The 21,992-nt window shown below is 39.7% G+C and overlaps 1 protein-coding gene across 1 annotated transcript in view; it reads right to left on the reverse strand.

Moving 5' to 3' along the window:
• LOC142160160 (EF-hand calcium-binding domain-containing protein 6-like) overlaps positions 1-21,992 on the reverse strand; it is a 43,944-nt gene that overhangs the window by 11,406 nt on the left and 10,546 nt on the right. The window contains exons 6-15 of the mRNA XM_075215115.1: positions 16,378-16,497; positions 16,132-16,271; positions 15,436-15,581; positions 14,992-15,188; positions 12,449-12,544; positions 11,594-11,659; positions 6,338-6,448; positions 2,910-3,039; positions 2,702-2,826; positions 642-885 (exon numbers count right to left, since the gene is read on the reverse strand). Of these exons, the coding sequence (XP_075071216.1) occupies positions 642-885; positions 2,702-2,826; positions 2,910-3,039; positions 6,338-6,448; positions 11,594-11,659; positions 12,449-12,544; positions 14,992-15,188; positions 15,436-15,581; positions 16,132-16,271; positions 16,378-16,497 (1,375 nt within the window). The remainder of the gene's footprint in view (positions 1-641; positions 886-2,701; positions 2,827-2,909; positions 3,040-6,337; positions 6,449-11,593; positions 11,660-12,448; positions 12,545-14,991; positions 15,189-15,435; positions 15,582-16,131; positions 16,272-16,377; positions 16,498-21,992) is intronic.

Genomic DNA, 21,992 nt, shown 5'->3' on the forward strand with positions numbered 1-21,992 from the left:
GCTAAAAATCACGTACCTGAGAGATGCCCAAAGCTTGCATCAGACGCTGATGAGTTTGTGCGCTCGAACTTGGCATGTCCTTACTGTACATTACCTATGGGCATACACCCAGTCGTCGTCCCCCCCGTTTCCACCCATGAAATTGTTGGCTATCAGAAGCGTCCATTTCGTTTGAAGATTAATTGCACACACTTGTGTTCACTGGCATCTAGTCTGATTCTGAGCATGCGCAGAGCAATTGTACGCAAAATACAGCATGATTTACGTTCCTTAATGAATCAGGCTCTCAATGTTTAATGTTTTTTTTTACTAATTGATTTATATTGTCTTCTGAGGATATAATTTATAACGAATCTGCATTATTTATAATTTGGGTAACATACCAGCTTTCAATCATCCATTTCTTTTAACTATTTATCAGAGCTAACCGTTGTTTTGTGCTTTTTGTTGCATATTTATTTTATTCTAAAAATATTTATTTATTGCTACTTCTTAACAGACTATTTACAAATGATTTTTTTTTCGCTGACTGTAACGATATTAGGATGATTTTAGCAAATCTTTTAAAAAAACAAAAAACAAAAGGCTACTTTGGTGAACTGCGCCCGTTGTACGGTGCAAACGGGACTGTGGGATCCTACCTTGGACTGCAGGATATTTGCAATGATCCTGGTGTCAGAATTCAGCTTCAGAGAGCGGATGAAGCAGTCGCCGTCGCCTCTAACCGGAGGAGCGATTTTGGCATTTGGGAAGCACGAAGACTTTACGGAGAAACCAAAGTGTCTGACGAACTGATAGAAATCAGCCGTTTGGTCTTGATTACGAATCAAAGTTTTCCAGATTTTATCTACTTCCTCTCTGGAAACTTCTGGGTGAACCTCACATCTGCAAAGTAAAAAAGAGTTGAATATTTAAAATGCACCATTGTAATCATCATCACCATTTATTTATATAGCGCCACTGATTCCGCAGCGCTGTACAGAGAACTCACTCACATCAGTCCCTGCCCCATTGGGGCTTACAATCTAAATTCCCCAACATACATACACACACAGACAGACAGAAACACAGACTAAGGTCAATTTGATAGCAGCCAATTAACCTACCAGTATGTTTTTGGAGTGTGGGAGGAAACCGGAGCACCCGGAGGAAACCCACGCAAACACGGGGAGAACATACAAACCCCTCACAGATAAGGCCATGGGAAATTAACTCATGATCCTAGTGCTGTAAGGCAGAAGTGCTAACCACTGAGCCACCGTGCTGCCCATTGTAATCTGTGGAGCTGTATGGATGAGTGTTATTAGTGGTTAAGACCCTGAATTCATATGGACTGGGATCAGATGGCCATTGATATCCTCCTGGTTAGTTGGATCAGCCAGTGGTTAGTCTATGCTGTGACTCATTGTCTCCATAGATTTTGATGTCCAATTGTAAAGCACTACGGAATATGTTGGCACTATATAAATAAATGATGTTGATGATGCTTGCTTTAAGTACTTCCATTACTCGCTTCCTCTTTACCCTACCCCACTAAAGTAGTCTGGCTTTACGGTACACTGGTATATCCTGTCCCATTGGTTGGGGATCCCAGGACAAAACAAGAAAATTATCTGGTTAGACCAAAATATTAAGATCCCTAGTTTACAAAACCATCAGATAGATAATAATCCACAGGTGCAAATGTATCATTTGTCCTTGAGAACTGAGCTACATTTTATGGATATCTGTAGACTCATTGAAACAAGGAAAAGATATTCAATCACTAGGGTCAAATAGGCAAATAAGTCATTCCATCTATGGGCACTGCCATCAGTGTATGCCAGACGTTGGTGCTCCATAAACTGGACGGCCCGTTGGCATACTTGTAACTGGGGAGTTTATTAAAACTCCCCCTAACTTTTTTTTTCTTTTAAATTGATTCAGTGAGGTAGTTTCTAGTACTCCACATTCTTTCCAGAAAATCCCTTTCCCACACTGATTAGCTCCAAAAGGAGTTTACTGGCTTCCTCCAAGTGATATTGTCTCAGCACGGGCCGTTGCCATGCTCTGAATGCCCGGCGGGTATACCACTGGCAGACCCAGAAGTCATTTCTGCAGAAACTCACGCCAATGAGCCACGGACTTACATTTCCAGATCTGGTTTTGTGCTTATGATAATTATTGCCACTAATCCATACTCGCTGTTACCATGGCCAATACCAGGAGTCCTCAAAGAGACTTTTAAACTCATTGGATTCATACTATGTATGATTAAATGTCAAGCAGCAGCTTTCTGGAAATGCACGGAACCACTTTCACTTATATCCACTTAACACTGAGGGTGGCACAATGGATGATTCTCTCAGACTTCCTCCCTAATTGGAACATAATCCATGACCTTACTCTTAGCCCCCTTTATTTCTTTACTAACACTAACCTGCACCCCCTTTCCCTTCCTGCAATGAGCTCTCAGTCCTCATTCACGAACGCTACCTATTTGGAACCCCTCTTCGGACACTGACGCCATAATGTTTCATTGTTCAAATATTGTTGCTACATTGTAATCTATGTGTAGGGTATATTGTCTCTATTAATGCACCCTCCTGCACTCCAGCCCCACCTTACAACATCTTTTATTCTGTACCCCTCTCCTACCGCTCTCTGTTGAAAACCTTATCTCTGAAAAAATAAGTAAAAAATGAATGATGGGAGTAATCACCTTTTCAGTAACTGGTACAATCCTTCTGCCGTCAATCTCCTGGTGTTCATATCGTCCATCTCACTAAAATTCAGCTCCAGGGCCTCATAGTTATGTTTAACAAGACGTTTGATCATCGCAACAAGCTGCCAAGCAATAAAAAAAAATGATCAGATCCAGACGTAAAATCTGATCACGTGATACAAAGTGTAAGAGATGCGATCGCTACCTGCTCAATGCTCCTCTGTTTGGGGTCATCTCTCTTCCCATTATCACCAGCTTTATTGCTGTTTTTTGGCATCCTGCTGCACTCAGTCACAACTGTCCCATTTCCATCCCAGAGGCTCAAATTACTGTCACTGCAATTACAGAAGAGCAACGTTTGGAACAGACACAATTAGAAGATAAAACATTGGGGAGAAGATTTATCATAAGACAACTCCGGCAGAGAAATGTATTTCAGTTTTTCAAACAATGTTTTTGAATCTGCGGAAATACAGTAACGACAGTAACGAACAACTGAGAAGTGATTTAAAGTTCCAAATAAGTTTATAAATGAAGCAATGTAGGATGTGTACGTGTCTTTAGATTGGCTTTATATTACAATGTGTCAAAGCAATGCAATGCAATGTGTGTCCCCAGGTTTCTTCCATATATAATATAGCAACAGGGAATTAAAGCTGTGGGGTAGGAAATAGAGATTGTTTCTGTCTTTGGCTTTCGTGGCAGCCTGTTTATTGAGTGGTAAATGGAGGGTAGGCCGCCTCTCACTATTAAGCAGTCCTAGTTTTGACACCCTAAACCAGTGTTTTCCAAACCTAGTTCTCAGGGACCCCTAAAGCTGGGTACACACTACACTGTTTTCGTCCAATAATCGGCTCAAACAGCCGACATACGACCGCTCGTTCAAAAGTTGGGTCAGTGTGTCCAGTGACACAATGGTCGAAAGTCTGCCCAAATGGACGATTGTTGCCTCATTTGGTTGGTCGTACCGTTTAATATTTTCGTTCTAATCTCGTTTCCGCTGTGTAGTGTGTATAAACTTCCGACCGATCCACAACAGTGAGTACGAAATTACAGTCATTTCTCACGACAACATGGCTGTAAAAAGTTGCTAAAGGGACGTCCACTCTTCCCTTTATCGTCCTAAACAAGGCTAGTGTGTATGCAGTCCATGGACCGAGCGATCGGACCATCGGTCGCATGTAAATATGTTCGGCATAAAAAGTTGGTCGAAATTTCTGTAGTGTGTACCCAGCTTAACAGTGCAGGTTTCCCAGGTGACAAGTGACATAATTATATCACCTGTGGATCTGTTACAATGTGTCAGTCAGTAATGACTGCGCCTGTGCTCCAGCAAGGAGATATGGAAAACAAACACTGATAGTGGTACCTGAGGGCTGGGTTTAGGAAACACTGCCTGACTGATAGAGATCACTAGGTAAGATCCGACTGATAGAGACCACTAGGTAAGACCTGACTGATAGACATCACTAGGAAAGATCTGACTGATAGAGATCACTAGGAAAGATCTGACTGATAGAGATCACTAGGTAAGATCCGACTGATAGAGATCACTAGGTAAGACCTGACTGATAGAGATCACTAGGAAAGATCCGACTGATAGAGATCACTAGGAAAGATCTGACTGATAGACATCACTAGTAAGATCCGACTGATAGAGATCACTAGGTAAGACCTGACTAATAGAGATCACTAGGTAAGACCTGACTGATAGAGATCACTAGGAAAGATCTGACTGATAGAGATCACTAGGAAAGATCTGACTGATAGAGATCACTAGGTAAGATCCGACTGATAGAGATCACTAGGTAAGACCTGACTGATAGAGATCACTAGGTAAGATCCGACTAATAGAGATCACTAGGTAAGACCTGACTGATAGAGATCACTAGGAAAGATCCGACTGATAGAGATCACTAGGAAAGATCTGACTGATAGAGATCACTAGGAAAGATCCGACTGATAGAGATCACTAGGAAAGATCTGACTGATAGAGATCACTAGGTAAGACCTGACTGATAGAGATCACTAGGTAAGATCTGACTGATAGACATCACTAGGTAAGATCTGACTGATAGAGATCACTAGGTAAGACCTGACTGATAGAGATCACTAGGTAAGACCTGACTGATAGAGATTACTAGGTAAGACCTGACTGATAGAGATCACTAGGTAAGACCTGACTGATAGAGATCACTAGGTAAGATCCGACTGATAGAGATCACTAGGTAAGATCTGACTGATAGAGATCACTAGGTAAGACCTGACTGATAGAGATCACTAGGTAAGACCTGACTGATAGAGATTACTAGGTAAGACCTGACTGATAGAGATCACTAGGAAAGATCTGATTGATAGAGATCACTAGGTAAGATCCGACTGATAGAGATCACTAGGTAAGACCTGACTGATAGAGATCACTAGGTAAGATCCGACTAATAGAGATCACTAGGTAAGACCTGACTGATAGAGATCACTAGGAAAGATCCGACTGATAGAGATCACTAGGAAAGATCTGACTGATAGAGATCACTAGGAAAGATCCGACTGATAGAGATCACTAGGAAAGATCTGACTGATAGAGATCACTAGGTAAGACCTGACTGATAGAGATCACTAGGTAAGATCTGACTGATAGACATCACTAGGTAAGATCCGACTGATAGAGATCACTAGGTAAGATCTGACTGATAGAGATCACTAAGTAAGATCTGACTGATAGAGATCACTAGGTAAGATCTGACTGATAGAGATCACTAGGTAAGATCTGACTGATAGAGATCACTAGGTAAGATCTGACTGATAGAGATCACTAGGTAAGATCTGACTGATAGAGATCACTAGGTAAGATCCGACTGATAGAGATCACTAGGTAAGATCTGACTGATAGAGATCACTAGGTAAGACCTGACTGATAGAGATCACTAGGTAAGACCTGACTGATAGAGATTACTAGGTAAGACCTGACTGATAGAGATCACTAGGTAAGATCTGACTGATAGAGATCACTAGGTAAGATCTGACTGATAGAGATCACTAGGTAAGATCTGACTGATAGAGATCACTAGGTAAGATCCGACTGATAGAGATCACTAGGTAAGATCTGACTGATAGAGATCACTAGGTAAGACCTGACTGATAGAGATCACTAGGTAAGACCTGACTGATAGAGATTACTAGGTAAGACCTGACTGATAGAGATCACTAGGTAAGACCTGACTGATAGAGATCACTAGGTAATATTTAACTGTTGCACGAAAATCTTATAAAGACATATTTGATCCATAAAACAGACAGAAATTATTTACTTGCCAAATGATAAACTTTCTTCAGCTGGAGTGGAGAAATAGTTTACCTTTTATTACCGCTGTGATGAAGTGAGAAATGTCTATATAGAATGTCAGCACCAGAGGGCAGTACTGCTACATCCTCTGCTAGAGCAACATTTCCAAAACGTTTAATCCGATTCACGTTCTGCTTCAAATGTGGGACTATTGCACTAAGAACGGTTGGTTACCTTGTATCTGTTGCGACATTTGCATTTTATTTAGTTGAAGTGTCCCTAATTATGCCAAAGGACTTCCTGTTGACCTTTAGTCTCTCTAGATTAGTTTATGACTTTTCACTATTTACCTGCTATCAAACTTGGCCATAAATTCCAGATATCTGATTCCTCCAGGATGATCAATGGGAATTTTGTGCAGCAAATATGCAAATTCTTCATCTGTTACCTTTATGCAGTACCTGCAGTGAGCCCAGAGATACATGTTATTGGCCAGGAAAACCCTTGTCTGTGTAGAGTATCAAATGACTGTTGTTACTTAAAACAACACTGTTATATAATCTAAGTTACATAGTAAGGTTGAAACAATAAATGCTTCTCCATTCAACCTTTTTATACTTTAGCCTCACAAGGAGAACAAACTTCCTTTCTGACCCTAAAATAATCTGATAAATTCACTGGATGACACCCCCCTCCCCCCATAGCATCCAATCCATTTTACATTCATTTAGTGAATTTGATATTACCATGTAGTAAAGATTCTACAGCTTAAATGCTTTCACTGTAAAGTATCCTGTCCTATGCGTATGGTAAAACCTTCATCTTCCTCTACTATGTAGTACAGATTCCACAGCTTAGATGCTTTTACAGTAAAGAATCCTGTTCTATGTGTATGGTAAAACCTTCATCTAACTCTACTATGTAGTAAAGTTTTCACAGCGTAGATGCTTTTACAGTAAAGAATCCTGTCCTTTGCGTATGGTAAAACCTTCACCTTCCTCTACTATGTAATACAGATTCCACAGCTTAGATGCTTTTACTGTAAAGAATCCTGTTCTATGTGTATGGTAAAACATTCATCTTTCTCTTATTCAAGATGTGGTCTAACTAGTGACTTTTAGAAAGGTAATATTATGTTTACATCATGTGCATGTATCCCCCTTTTTATACATCCTAGAATCGTATTTGCTGCCTGACACTGTGCTGCTACTCAGCTCTCTGTCAGCTGCTATTCCTAAGCCCTTTTCCATCTCAGTTTTCCCCAACTGTATTTCATATATGTGTAAGTAACACAGTTCCTACCTCTAGGTGCATAACCCTATATTTATAGGTATTACATTACCATGTCTATGGTCCGCTGCCATTATGTCAGAATCATTCTGTATCTTTGTGTCCTCGGCAGACAAGGACACGTAACTTTCTGGGCCATCTATGAGGTCATTAATAAAAAGGAGCGAGGCCAATAGTGGTCTGTGTGAGACACCACTAATGACTTTAACCCAGTCTGATTATATTCTATTTAAAACTGTCCTTGACCTCCTATGTTTCATCCAATTCTCTACCCGTATACCTACATTTCCCCTAGATCTAGTACTCTCATCGTATGTACCAGAATAGTAGGTGGAACAGTACTGAACACTTTCGCTAATCCAACCAGATCACCACCATAATCCGGAGTGAAACTTACCTCCACACAAACAAACAAATCCTACGAGGTATATCTATTAAATAACGAGGCTGTGATGCCATCTAGTAAACAAAGCAGTCAGAAGTGGTTATAACTGCATACGTAGTAACCTTGAACCTGTCTGAACCTGCATGACAAGCTGCAACACTCTATGACGTTCAGTTGGTGTGAGTCACCATTTAGTTTGGTTGTGTTTTCTGTAGAGTGCCGAAAAAATGCTAAGTTTAAAAGTTGAACAACGTGTCAATTTGAAATTTTTGCAAAATTGCACAAAACATCAACAGAATGTTTTCAAATACTTACTACGGTCTAAGGGAATGACGGCCTGTCTTGTGCGCATGTGTTTGAGTGGCACAAAAGATTTAGCGAGGGACGTGAGAATGTCAAAGATGATGAACGCCCTGGACGACCTTACACTTCAAGAACAGAAGAAAATGTAGAAAAAATCAGTGAGATTGTTCGAAAAGACCACTGACTCAGTACTCCAATGATAGCTGAATCCGGGAACATTGACAATGACAGTGTATGGAAAATTTTGCGTGAGGATCTTAACATGACGAAAGTTTGTGCCAAGATGGTATCAAGGGTTCTGACACCAGAGCAAAAAGAATGCAAAGAATGTTGTGTTGACATTCTGCAGCAACTTGACACAGATCCAGCCCTGTTTCATAAAGTAATCACTTGTGATGAGACCTGGATCTTCCAGTACGATCCTGAATTCAAAAGACAGTCAGTGCACTGGAAAACACCGTCATCACCAAGAATGAAAAAAGCTTGTCCAAGCAAGTCAAATTTCAAAGCAATGCTCATGGTTTTTTTCGATATCAAGGGTGTAATTTTGGAAGAATGGGTTCTAGAAGGCAAAACAGTTACTCAGCATTATTATAAGGAAGTTTTAAAAAAGCTGAGAGAAGGAGTCAGAAAGAAACGGCCGCAACTGTGGAAAAATGGTTTCTTTCTCCCCCAGGACAATGCGCTGCTCACACAGCACTTTCTGTGACGCAGTTTTTGACCGACAAACACATTACTACACATGAACATCCTTCATATTCACCCAATTTAGCACCTTGCGATTTTTATCTTTTCCCAAAAGTTAAATCAGTGCTTAAAGGGTCACATTTTGAGTCAGTTAATGCTGTAAAGAAGAAAACAGCAGATATGTTGAAATAAGTGACAGAAACTGATTTGCTCCATGTCTTCCACCAGTGGAAAACAAGACTACAGCGATGTATTAGTGCAAATGGGGAGTATATTGAAGGGGACAAACATTAAATTTGTAATACCAATAAATAAAGGTGAGTTATTTAATTTAATCAGTCTCGTTATTTAATAGACATACCTCGTATTTATAAGATCTGTGGGGTCTATTTATCAATATACACCAGGGAGTAAATGTAATAAACTGCGATTTTCACAAATCGCTGATATTCTTGCCTTTAATCACATTGCCGCTTTAAATTTAGCCGGCAATGTCGCAAAATATCAGCAATTTGTGAAAATCGCACTTTAATACGTTTACCCCCAGAACACGGCCATAATGCTCATTATGGAAATCCATTATCACCACATTTTAACCAACAAATATCGCCATGGCAACAGAGCGACACTCAGCCGACCCCGCAAGCCGACCTCGAGCAGTGGGAGTTACCCTTACACTTTACTGGCCCAGTCTTTGTCCATGTGGGCAATGTGTGAGACGTTTAGAGAAAAATAGATAAAAATACATAACAGTTCTTAAATAATAATTGAAAAAATATTAAAATGCTTTCATTAAAAATCCTTTATTATAATATCCATCCTGAGATGGCGATAGCAGAACAAGCAATTTTAGCAGCACCGTACTGCCGCAGTTCTTGTTAAATAATCCTGGGGGAATAACATAGGAAGGGATTCTTTACTGTAAAGGCATTTACGTGTTCAGTGGGGAAAACCAGCAAAACTTATTGCCGCTGATAAAAGTTGTGTAGCATAAAAATAAATAAAGCTCTTTTGCCAGTGAATACTCCCATTCCCAATTGTAAAGCACTACGGAATCTGCTGCCACTATATAAATAAATGGTAATGATGATGATGATGATTCTTGCTAGTACCAGCGCTTTTTGACCTCTGATATATTGACTATAATATATTTCAGAATTCCAGCCCTCAGGATCCCTTCCTATAATTTTACCCACGACAGAAGTCGAACTCTTAGTTCTATCGTTTTCTGTTTCCAAATTTATGGCATTTATTCCTTATTTGTGAATACAGATAAAAAAAACATTTAAAAGATGAGTTTTCTCTGGACCATTCTCACTTATTTTTACTACCTTACAATTTAGTGACCCAATATTATGATTTTTTTCTTACTGTTCATTCAATTTAATCTTTGGTAACCTCATTTTCTTTTTACATTCCTTTGGTTTGTATATTATCAGTGCCTTCTACTTTCACAATTTTAGTACCTTACACCCCCCACCCTCGTTATTTCCTCCAATCAATTTTTATTCAACATCAACGAAAGCAAAGTAATCTGGGGACACTCACAATTATTTTGAACAAATCCTAGATATAAAAAATTAAAAAATATTTAACATGTTAACTAAAATGCAGAGTATGGGTAGGGTTGGGGTGATTAACATGAAAAAACATAAAAATGGGTCTCAAGAATCTGAAATATGTTTTATTAAAATACCCTGTTGTCTGCTTTGTCATTTCCCATGATCCATTAGATGTTTAAGAGCTTTCTTAGTGACAGTAATGACAATTGGTGCACAGGAAAAGGTGCTATAACCCACATCAACCAATCAGAAGTTAGTTTACATTTTTTTTCAACACTAGTATAAGACTGACAAACTGTGGTTAATATGGGTTACAGAACCCTTTTCTCTGTGTCACTGTTTTCAACATACATTGTGGAATAAATACATTGAATACATATGTTCCTCCCAATAGCTCCCTCTTGGTTGACAACATCACTCTTTCTCCTATCACCCAAGCCCGCTGCCTTGGAGTCACCCATGACTCTGCCCTCAGCTTTACCCTTCATATCCAGTCCCTCACCAAATCCTGCCACTTCCTCCTCCGTCATATCGCGAAACTCCGTCCCTTTCTCTCTCTGGAAGCAACCAAAATCCTGGTCCATTCACTCATCATTTCTCATCTCGATTATTGCAACCTCCTCCTCACTGGTCTTCCTCGCTCTCGCACTTCTGACCTTCAATCCATACAGAATTCTGTAGCTAGGCTCATCTTCCTCTCCCACCGCACCTCTTCCACTGCTCCTCTGCATAAATCCCTTCATTAGCTTCCTATCCGTTTCAGAATTCAGCTCAAGCTCCTTACCCTCACTTACACAGCCCTTACCAACACTTCTCCCCCTTACATCTCTAACCTTGTCTTGAGGTACATACCTACCTGTCCACTACGTTCTGCCTCTGACCTCCGCCTCAATTCACCTCTCATTACTTCCTCCCATGCTCACCTCCAAGACTTCTGCTGTGCTGCCCCTAATCTTTGGGATTCCCTACCCCGTCTGACTCGACTCTCCCCCAACCTTCAGTCCTTCCAACACTCACTCAAATCTCACCTTTTCAAGCTCACCTATCCTACCACTTCCTGACCATTCTATCCATCACCTCCTTTTCCTCACCTGCCATCTCCATCTTTCCCAGTTGGCCCTACTGTCTCTCACCACCCCTCCCTTTAGAATGTAAGCTCTCGAGGGCAGGGTTCTCTCTACCTATTGTCCCACGTCTGTCTCCTGTCCCTCATACATCTGTCATGTCTTTTCCTGCACTTTTTTGAGTCCCCATAACATTACTCACACTAATCAGCGCTACATATATGTATTCCCTCATCTATTTGTTACTTTCTTCTGTATCCGGCGCTGCGGATTCTGTGGTGCCTTATAAATAAATGAATAATAATTATATATCACCTTTTCTGTATGATTGCTCTGAAGTCCTGTTGGCTGATTACATTTAATTTATTGGTATCAGCCTTCCTGTCAGTAAACAAAAATATAACATAATTATGTAAACATTTATTATATGGTTTCAGTGGGAATTTTCATGAATCTTTATTTTAAATATTCTGTAAACATCTGTAAACAGATAATGTTTCTACCTTGAATAAAATATTGAGCATTCAAAATATCCAGACGTTGTTTTATAAAATACAATCTGACTTATACCAGTATCAGAGCCAGGTATATGAAGATTTAAGAGATCTACAGTATTAAAGACTGTGAATAGTTACTCCTTTTCTGAGTAAGTAGAGTGATGCCTCTGATATATGTCTAAACAATGAGGGATTCAGAGACTGGTAGAAAAACATAACATGGATTTGACTGGAAATTATTTATTTTTGTCAACCTATTGGACTGATATGGTCATCTGTGTGCTCCATGGCTGTAAGCCATAATAACTATGAAATACTGGATTGGGTGAGATGTTTTACAAAGATGATGTATTTACCTCTACATTTTTTGTTCTCAACTATGACATAATATTAGCACATTACCTAGTGGGAATTGAAGTCATATAGTAATAAAACCAACACTGGCCTTTTACACTATTACCTGCGAGGTCACACTGCTACCCTGGTCAGCTATTCTGCTACATCACATGCTCAGGCAAACATTGTGAGTAAATCTGACAGGTGTCCAATAGAACTTTTATGAAAACTTGTTTAAAGAGGAGACGGTGGGCTTGACCAATGGAAACAATCAGCTGTTAGCTTTGATTTCCTAAATTTCATAAAATTATTGTGTACTGTAAATTATCCCACTCACCGGAATTCATCAAGGAGACTGTAAAAATCTGCATGAAAAAAACATTCAAGTTTTCCTTCTAAAATGCTGGTAGACGCTGATTGTCTGTTTCCAGTCCTGAGTGATACAATTGATAATGTTTCATGATTTTTATAAGAGATTTTTATAAAACATTCATTAATTGCACTTTATTGGTTATTTTATTAATGGTTTAGGATTACAGAACTCTAATAACAGGGCCAGATATCCACATTTATGTACAGCAATAGCTCCATTTGTACTTGAAGACCCCGCTGGTCTCAGGAGCTGTAGACTGACGATTGTGCATCTCCACATATGTAACTTTATATAATGCAAAATTCAATGTTTATATTTGAAAGTCCTAGAACAAGTCACCAATGGACTTCAGGATATTTTTTCTAAGTATAATATATACTGGTTAGTCGGGAGCTTCGTCATATCTAAAAATCTGCATTCAGTAACGGAGTTGCGGTAAGTTTTCTCTGCCATTATTACTGCTGATTTGTGGCCAGTTTATTATAAAAACTAAAATAGTAAAACACTAGTTTGGTTTGGTGAAGAAATTCCTTGTGGACAAACCACCATCTGTTACTGTAGTGGGAGCATCTGTGATTGAATATGTTTGTCAATTCTGCTATGTGTGATTGTGACATGCTGTCACTTCAGTTCTGCGCAGTACATGTGTCTCCTTAATCTTATTATGTATAGTTTGGAGCAGAGAAGGGAAAGGGGGGAAATGAAACTTTCAAGTATATCAAGTGTTATAACAAGGTGCAGGAGGGAAACATTCTACAAAGGAAAAGAAGTATTAGAACACGAGGACATGTACTGACACTGGAGGGAAGAGAAGTATTAGAACACGAGGACATGTACTGACACTGGGGGGAAGAGAAGTATTAGAACACAAGGACATGTACTGACACTGGGGGGAAGAGAAGTATTAGAACACGAGGACATGTACTGACACTGGAGGGAAGAGAAGTATTAGAACACAAGGACATGTACTGACACTGGGGGGAAGAGAAGTATTAGAACACGAGGACATGTACTGACACTGGGGGGAAGAGAAGTATTAGAACACGAGGACATGTACTGACACTGGGGGGAAGAGAAGTATTAGAACACGAGGACATGCACTGACACTGGGGGGGAAGAGAAGTATTAGAACACGAGGACATGTACTGACACTGGGGGGAAAAAGAAGTATTAGAACACGAGGACATGTACTGACACTGGAGGGAAGAGAAGTATTAGAACACGAGGACATGTACTGACACTGGGGGGAAGAGAAGTATTAGAACACGAGGACATGTACTGACACTGGAGGGAAGAGAAGTATTAGAACACGAGGACATGTACTGACACTGGAGGGAAGAGAAGTATTAGAACACGAGGACATGTACTGACACTGGGGGGAAGAGAAGTATTAGAACACGAGGACATGTACTGACACTGGAGGGAAGAGAAGTATTAGAACACAAGGACATGTACTGACACTGGGGGGAAGAGAAGTATTAGAACACGAGGACATGTACTGACACTGGGGGACAGAGAAGTATTAGAACACGAGGACATGTACTGACACTGGGGGGAAGAGAAGTATTAGAACACGAGGACATGTACTGACACTGGGGGACAGAGAAGTATTAGAACACGAGGACATGTACTGACACTGGGGGGAAGAGAAGTATTAGAACACGATGACATGTACTGACACTGGGGGAAAGAGAAGTATTAGAACACGAGGACATGTACTGACACTGGGGGGAAGAGAAGTATTAGAACACGATGACATGTACTGACACTGGGGGAAGAGAAGTATTAGAACACAAGGGCATGTACTGACACCGGGAGGAAGTAGGTTCAGAGGGAATGTGAGGAAAAACTACTTCACAGAAAGGGTAGTGGATAAGTGGAATAGCCTCCCATCAGAGGTGGTAGAGGATAATACAGTAGAGCAATTTAAACATGCTTGGGATAGACATTAGGATATCCTTACAAAGAACTAAGGATCAAATAGGGTTTCAGGTTAACATAGGTTAAAATACGGGCAGACTAGATGGGCCAAGTGGTTCGGGGCTGGGGCTTAATGACGTGATTAAGCACTGCCCTCGATATTCAATGTCGTGAATTTCTACATTTTTTAGGATCCGGAAGGGTTGCCTACTCTTCCGAGAGCCCGGGAGGACTCCCCCGAAATTTGGGAGCCTCCCGGAATTTCCGGGAGAGTAGGCAAGTATGTCTTATCTGCCATCAAATTCTATGTTTCTATGTTTGTATCCTTGTTAAATAGGCTTCTCCAAAGCATGGTGAAGCTGTTGGCAGCAAAAGTCTGCAATAAACCTCAGTAAACTCTTTGATGTATAGGGCTAAGGCCAAGATTTCTTGTCAAGGTCTCCGGTGAACCTTGTACCCTCTGTTAGATTCTGGCTTCAAAGGATCCAGCTTCTACAACTAGAATCACAAGGGATCCGCTCCTTCCTCATTTGTCATGTTCGCTCACATATCAGACACTGGATCATCTCAGTGTGAAATGACCGCACCTGTTACCAGGTTTACAGAGATCCTCTTGGGCTCTTCCGTTCCTTCTCCTAGTCTGGAGATATTGGAGGAATACCGGGTAGTTCACATGAGGTAAGGTCTCGTCCAGACCACAGCGAGCCAGGAAATGACCCAGCTGATCCTGGGTCAGGTGAAGCTGAAATTTTTCCAGAACTTTGAGGAAATCCTCTTTCACCACCTAGGGAACAGAGAGGAGACGGTTTGGAATATTATCAAATGCAAACTCTGCCAATCTGAGCTGGAGGCCACTGAACATGGAACCTCCGGCTATACTGTACGTCAATAAATTCATCTCACAGACACACCAAGATTCTTTTATGTTTAATCTTATTTTGTTTATAGAAACCAAACATATACAGAGATTTATTTGTTATCATCGCAAAACTATCAGTCCACACTCAACCCCGCACAAATCTGAAGCTCACCCTGCAAGTTCTCTGTGGGTCATATGCCAAGAACTCGTTCATCATGGCTCGGGCTCCCTCTCTAAACTTCTCCTTCAGCCACTTCTCTATACTCAGCGACAGCTTCCTCTCCCTCCCTGCGTCTGAACCCGCTTTTTTGGTTGTTTCTGAAAGTAGAACTTATTTATTTAGAATTATCTAGAGATAAAGTGGAACTGAACCTGAAAAAAATGTTTTAACATGTTACGCGACAGATGAGATCCAACAAATTTTAGGGCTAGATTTACTAAACTGCGGGTTTGAAAAAGTGGGGATGTTGCCTATAGCAACCAATTAGATTCTAGCTATCATTTTGTAGAAGGAACTATATAAATGAAAGCTAGAATCTGATTGGTTGCTATAGGCAACATTCCCACTTTTTCAAACCCGCAGCTTTGTAAATCTAGCCCTTAATGTCTTAACACATCCAGAGGTTTTAGAACAAATTTCATTATTTGTAAAAATCATGGAGAAGTTACTCAGTGCACACTGCCATATTTCTTTGAAAGTACAATCCACATCCCTGGTCACTGCCCTAGATCAATAAACGTGCTAAAGTGACCATTTAAAATATCACGTGGAAATAATTAAAGCTTGAATTTAACCCTAATGACAAAATATAACGTACATACTATGGAGGAAGATCAGCAGGAATGATAGAGGATTTAATGCTTTTACTTATCTCCTGGGACTCAGAGACTTTCTGCAGAGCAGATAACAGCAGACTCCGGTTCTCATCCGAATGCTGCAAGTGTTTTGTCCCCAGCTGATACTGCAAGCTGTCCATTCCTAGACTACCAGCATCTTCTTTGATATATCTTTTAAAGAGAAACAATAACTGTAGAGGAACATGCATCACGGCAGACGCTGAGAAGGCCTTGTTCCCAAAGGCTTACAATCTAAAGGCTCTGTGGTTTCTCTTACCTGTGCCACAACTTTTTAAACTCCTCTTCTGTCATTTTTATGCCCAGCTTAGTCAGGGCACTTTGGAATTCAGAAGCATTCAGAGAGTCCTTCCGAAAAAGCTTCAGAAGTTCGTAGTACCTACAAGAAATATGGACACACTATGATGTACCCACTAATTCATTCTCTAGTAATACACATATTCACTAATTCATTCACTAGTAATACACATATTCACTAATTCATTCACTAGTAATACACATATTCACTAATTCATTCACTAGTAATACACATAGTCACTAATGCATTCACTAGTAATACATATATTCACTAATTCATTCACTAGTAATACACATAGTCACTAATTCATCCACTAGTAATACACATATTCACTAATGCATTCACTAGTAATACACATAGTCACTAATTCATCCACTAGTAATACACATAGTCACTAATGCATTCACTAGTGATACACATATTCACTAATTCATTCACTAGTAATACACATATTCACTAATTCATTCACTAGTAATACACATAGTCCCTAATTCATTCACTAGTAATACACATATTCACTAATTCATTCACTAGTAATACACATATTCACTAATTCATTCACTAGTAATACACATATTCACTAATTCATTCACTAGTAATACACATAGTCACTAATTCATCCACTAGTAATACACATATTCACTAATTAATTCACTAGTAATACACATAGTCACTAATTCATCCACTAGTAATACACATATTCACTAATGCATTCACTAGTAATACACATATTCACTAAATCATTCACTAGTAATACACATAGTCACTAATTCATCCACTAGTAATACACATATTCACTAATGCATTCACTAGTAATACACATAGTCACTAATTCATCCACTAGTAATACACATAGTCACTAATGCATTCACTAGTGATACACATATTCACTAATTCATTCACTAGTAATACACATATTCACTAATTCATTCACTAGTAATACACATAGTCCCTAATTCATTCACTAGTAATACACATATTCACTAATTCATTCACTAGTAATACACATATTCACTAATTCATTCACTAGTAATACACATAGTCCCTAATTCATTCACTAGTAATACACATATTCACTAATTCATTCACTAGTAATACACATATTCACTAATTCATTCACTAGTAATACACATAGTCACTAATTCATTCACTAGTAATACACATATTCACTAATTGTTTTCCAGATTCTTTCAGTGAAAGTCACACAATGGGCCTGATCCATTAAGGAAAGTAAGGCAAAAAAAGGAGTAAGTTTTCTCCAGGACTACAAACCATGTTACAACACAAGGGGTGCAAGCTAGTTTATTCTTTTACACATAAGTTAAATACTGGCTGTTTTTTCATGTATCACACAAATACTTGATAGCTTTATTTTTACACTGACATTTAAAGTTGATCTAGGACATGCTCTACCCCAAAGATAAATCTGTACCCACATTTTAAATTCACCTCCCCCTCCAATGCAACATGGTTTTGCCAAGATGCAAAGTTACTCCTTTTTTTTTGCTTTATTTTCCTTAATAAATCGTGTCCAATATGTTAACTGGAGATGTACGTACCTCCGCCTTAATTATACTCTTGTGTCACCTATCTATTATTATTATTATTATTATTATTATTATTATGTAAGTAATGTCCTTTTATTAATAAATTGCAAGCAAATTGTGCCGCACTGTAAAGGAAAATCTATAAAACACTCAATGGGGGAGATTCAATCACCGCGGTGTCTGTCTGCGCACATTGCCCCCTTTTACGGTAATGAATCTCTGCTAATTTTTCTACGCTCGTCTGTGTGGGCACCTTAACCAGCCAAGGGCACTAACAATTTGGGTGCAAATCAGTGACATCTGATGAAAAATTTTGTCATCTGTGACTATTTTCACATATTTCATAATAATGTGACCACTAGGTGGCACTGTTTATCTTATTCGATATTATCATTTTATTTTGTTTTACAGCAGCTTGTGCTCATTTCAATAAATAGAAGCATACAGGTATCTAAGAATCTTTTTCTCAACATAATTATAGTATCTTTTATAACCAAGATAATTTGTGACAGTATAGTTCTATTATTGATCAGTATTATTAAGAAGTGGCTTCTAGGAAAGCAGGGAGAGAAGACAAATAGTTCTGTATCCAAATAATCAGACCCTTAACGAAATAAGTATTTCTGGAACGTGATATAGCAATAATATATGATATCATTGAAGAGGTCAAGAGATATGTAATTATAGACTATGTATGTGAAAATGCTGTCAAAAAGCAAAACAGATACGATAAGAATAGGTTAATTTGTTCACATATCTAATTAACCAGGATAGGTTGGAGAAGATGCCAATCAATAATATATTGTTTTAATTGGTTGAACCATGTTTTACATAACTTCCCTGTCTGGTTTGCGGGCTGCCACTTTAAAGAGCGCCAGCGAGATGTACGTTAGGTTAGATAGTGCCTCTAGTTAGAGCTAGTTAGGGGATCCTATTTCGTTGTATGAGTTTATAAATCAGTAAATAAAGAACATTCCTGTTATACGTTGGTCAATTTAGTGCTGATCATAGTAACAGTAGAATGAATTCTATTGTTAATATTTCCATATTAGCCTCATGTCTCCAGTAGATGAACAGCTGCTCCGATAAATATATAGATTGGAGAGACTTTTATATCATTTTCGAAACTCCAGCAATAAAGAAATAAGGCTAACGGAAAACAAGAGTCTCATTTCTGAGAGCGTTCTCATAGCTCCCGCGAGAGCCGAATAGGGGACAAATCTGGGCCTCGTAAATTAATGAATCGGTGTAAAACGCTAAAAAGCACTGTACTCTCGCTATAGCATTTATTCTAAGTGCTGATTAGATTAGTTAAACGAACCAAGCAATGAATATTTCTATGTCAGCTTTCTGTCTCCATTAAAGCAGGACTGTGGTAAACAGCAGCACTTTAGAAATGAAAATATATTGCTTGGAGAGAGACTATACACGTGTAATTGTAGTAGTGCTGATAGTAATTCTCTACTAATAGATAACAAGATTTATAGGGCTGAGCTCATGCTCTACAGTTTATGGATCCTTCATTAATTGGAAGCAGATACATGAATGTATTCACAGCGCTGTGGCTCCAATCAGTGGAATTTGAGGAATGAGATAGTTGTTTGGAATTTATTGATCAATGAAAGACTGTATGTGTAACAGTTCAAGGACCTATTATGCCACCCTGTCGTGTTGCTGGAGACCGGCTGGGCTTGTTTGCCACCGTTTGCCACCGTCCCTTTTCTTTATCCGAATTGCACCCCTCTAAATACTAGAATACTTCACCAGCACCTAGAACCTCTTCCCTCTGGGTAATTGTTGCTGCTGTTGTACCCCCGTGCTGAGCACCTGGCCTGGTACCCCAACCAGGTAGGTAAGTAGACGTCAAAGCAGGATCCTAAAGTAGTGATGTTTATTAGCTCAAGAAGGCGTTAAAAGGACAGTTACATACTAGATTGAGGTATTAGCAATCTCCAGAAGTTACAGATGAAATAATACAGATTAAATACAAAATACAGTTCTTATATACTGTTTTCACACACACATACTGGTAGGGGTTAGCCCAGCCCCCCTGAACCTAGCTGGCACCACAAAGCCTGAGATATTACATTCAATATTTTCTATCAGGATGTAATATACACTCTAAACTTGGACTTAACAAAATTCACATCAATCTGTGATTTCCTAAACTACTTGCTGGTTGCATTATTCATGTAGTTCATCTTTTTAACAAGGCAGATAAATGGGAAAGACCTACTGCTATGTATTCAGGCTAAAATGGTGTTGGTCACTCACAGACGTAAAAGGTCTAATTAGAATTAGGCTTCCTCTAGAAAAGTTACAAAAAACTAATTTCTTCCATCCGGATATACATACATATATCCCTACATTTCCAATACAAAATACAACACAATATCAAATATCAGTTTGTTTCAATGATATACACCACTAATTGAAATAAATTTCTACAATAACTTATTTCTATGTGGTGCAGGATGCTACATTGTATAATACACAACTTACATTTTCATAATCATTAGTCCAAGATGTACCTCCATGAATATGTTATGGAAATAATTAGGGTGCTAACTAATCAACCGTTGTATCTGTCCTGACAACCCACCCCATTGTAGCTGATTGCAAACGGTGGTAATCGGTATCCCGATGCTTGGGATACCGACACCGGATACACCTACAAAACAAAATCGAAACCTTAAATCAACAACCTCTTAAAATCTACACTTACCTTCTCACCGACGGAGGACATTACCGAAACAACTGGTATGTGACTGCTGCAAAATGCGAACTTGCTGGTTGCCGGCGCTTCATCATGACATCACTGAAGACAGCGACATCTACATTTAAACAGGTATGTTAATATTAAGGGTTAGGGTTAGGTGTTGGGGTTAGGTGTTGGGGTTAGGGTTAGGTGTTGGGGTTAGGGGTTAGAGTTAAGGTTAGGTGTTGGGGTTAGGGGTTAGGGTTAGGGTTAGGTGTTGGGGTTAGGGTTAGGTGTTGGGGTTAGGGTTAAGGTTAGGTGTTGGGGTTAGGGGTTAGGTGTTGGGGTTAGGGTTAGGTGTTGGGGTTAGGGGTTAGGGTTAAGGTTAGGTGTTGGGGTTAGGGGTTAGGGTTAGGGTTAGGTGTTGGGGTTAGGGTTAGGTGTTGGGGTTAGGGTTAGGGGTTAGGGTTAAGGTTAGGTGTTGTGGTTAGGGTTAGGTGTTGGGGTTAGGGTTAGGTGTTGGGGTTAGGGGTTAGGGTTAAGGTTAGGTGTTGGGGTTAGGGGTTAGGGTTAGGGTTAGGTGTTGGGGTTAGGGTTAGGTGTTGGGGTTAGGGGTTAGGGTTAAGGTTAGGTGCTGTGGTTAGGGGTTAGGGTTAGGGTTAGGTGTTGGGGTTAGGTGTTGGGGTTAGGGGTTAGGGTTAGGTGTTGGGGTTAGGTGTTGGGGTTAGGGTTAGGCTGCGCCTGCAGCTGCGTGAAATGTCGGTGACGTCACAATGAAGCGCCAGACTCCAGAATCTTCGCATTTTTCCCCAGTCGCATACCCGTTGTTTCACTCATTTCCTCGGTCGGTAACAAGGTAAGTGTAGATTTTAATAGGTCGTTTATTTAAGGCTTCAGGTTTCTTTTGTAGGAGTATTGGGTGTGGGTATCCCAAACATCGGGATACCGTACCTAACCCATTGCTATGGCCCTAATCTACACCCTATTCAATTGTATTGGAAAACAAGCTGGATTTTAGACTGCTGATATGGAGATGCATTAGATACCACAATCTCCCAGCACCGCTGTGACTTTTTTCGGCTTCCTTATCTTTCAGACGCTTGGATTGGTTACAAGAACACCCAGCCTCTCCCTCATAGAATGTCACTACACATGGACACACTTGGGTTGGCAGAAATAAAATACTCTGTGCTGTTAATGACCTGATTTACTACAGGTTGTCTAACCCCTCCTACTTAAACCCGGCATGTCTGTCTGCTCCCAGTTTTGTAATAAATTCAGTAGGTGCGCTGATTCTAGTCCAATGATCCTAGTAATTAAAACCTACCACA

Source organism: Mixophyes fleayi, chromosome 6 (genome assembly GCF_038048845.1).
Source record: "Mixophyes fleayi isolate aMixFle1 chromosome 6, aMixFle1.hap1, whole genome shotgun sequence".
Lineage (NCBI taxonomy): Eukaryota > Metazoa > Chordata > Amphibia > Anura > Limnodynastidae > Mixophyes > Mixophyes fleayi.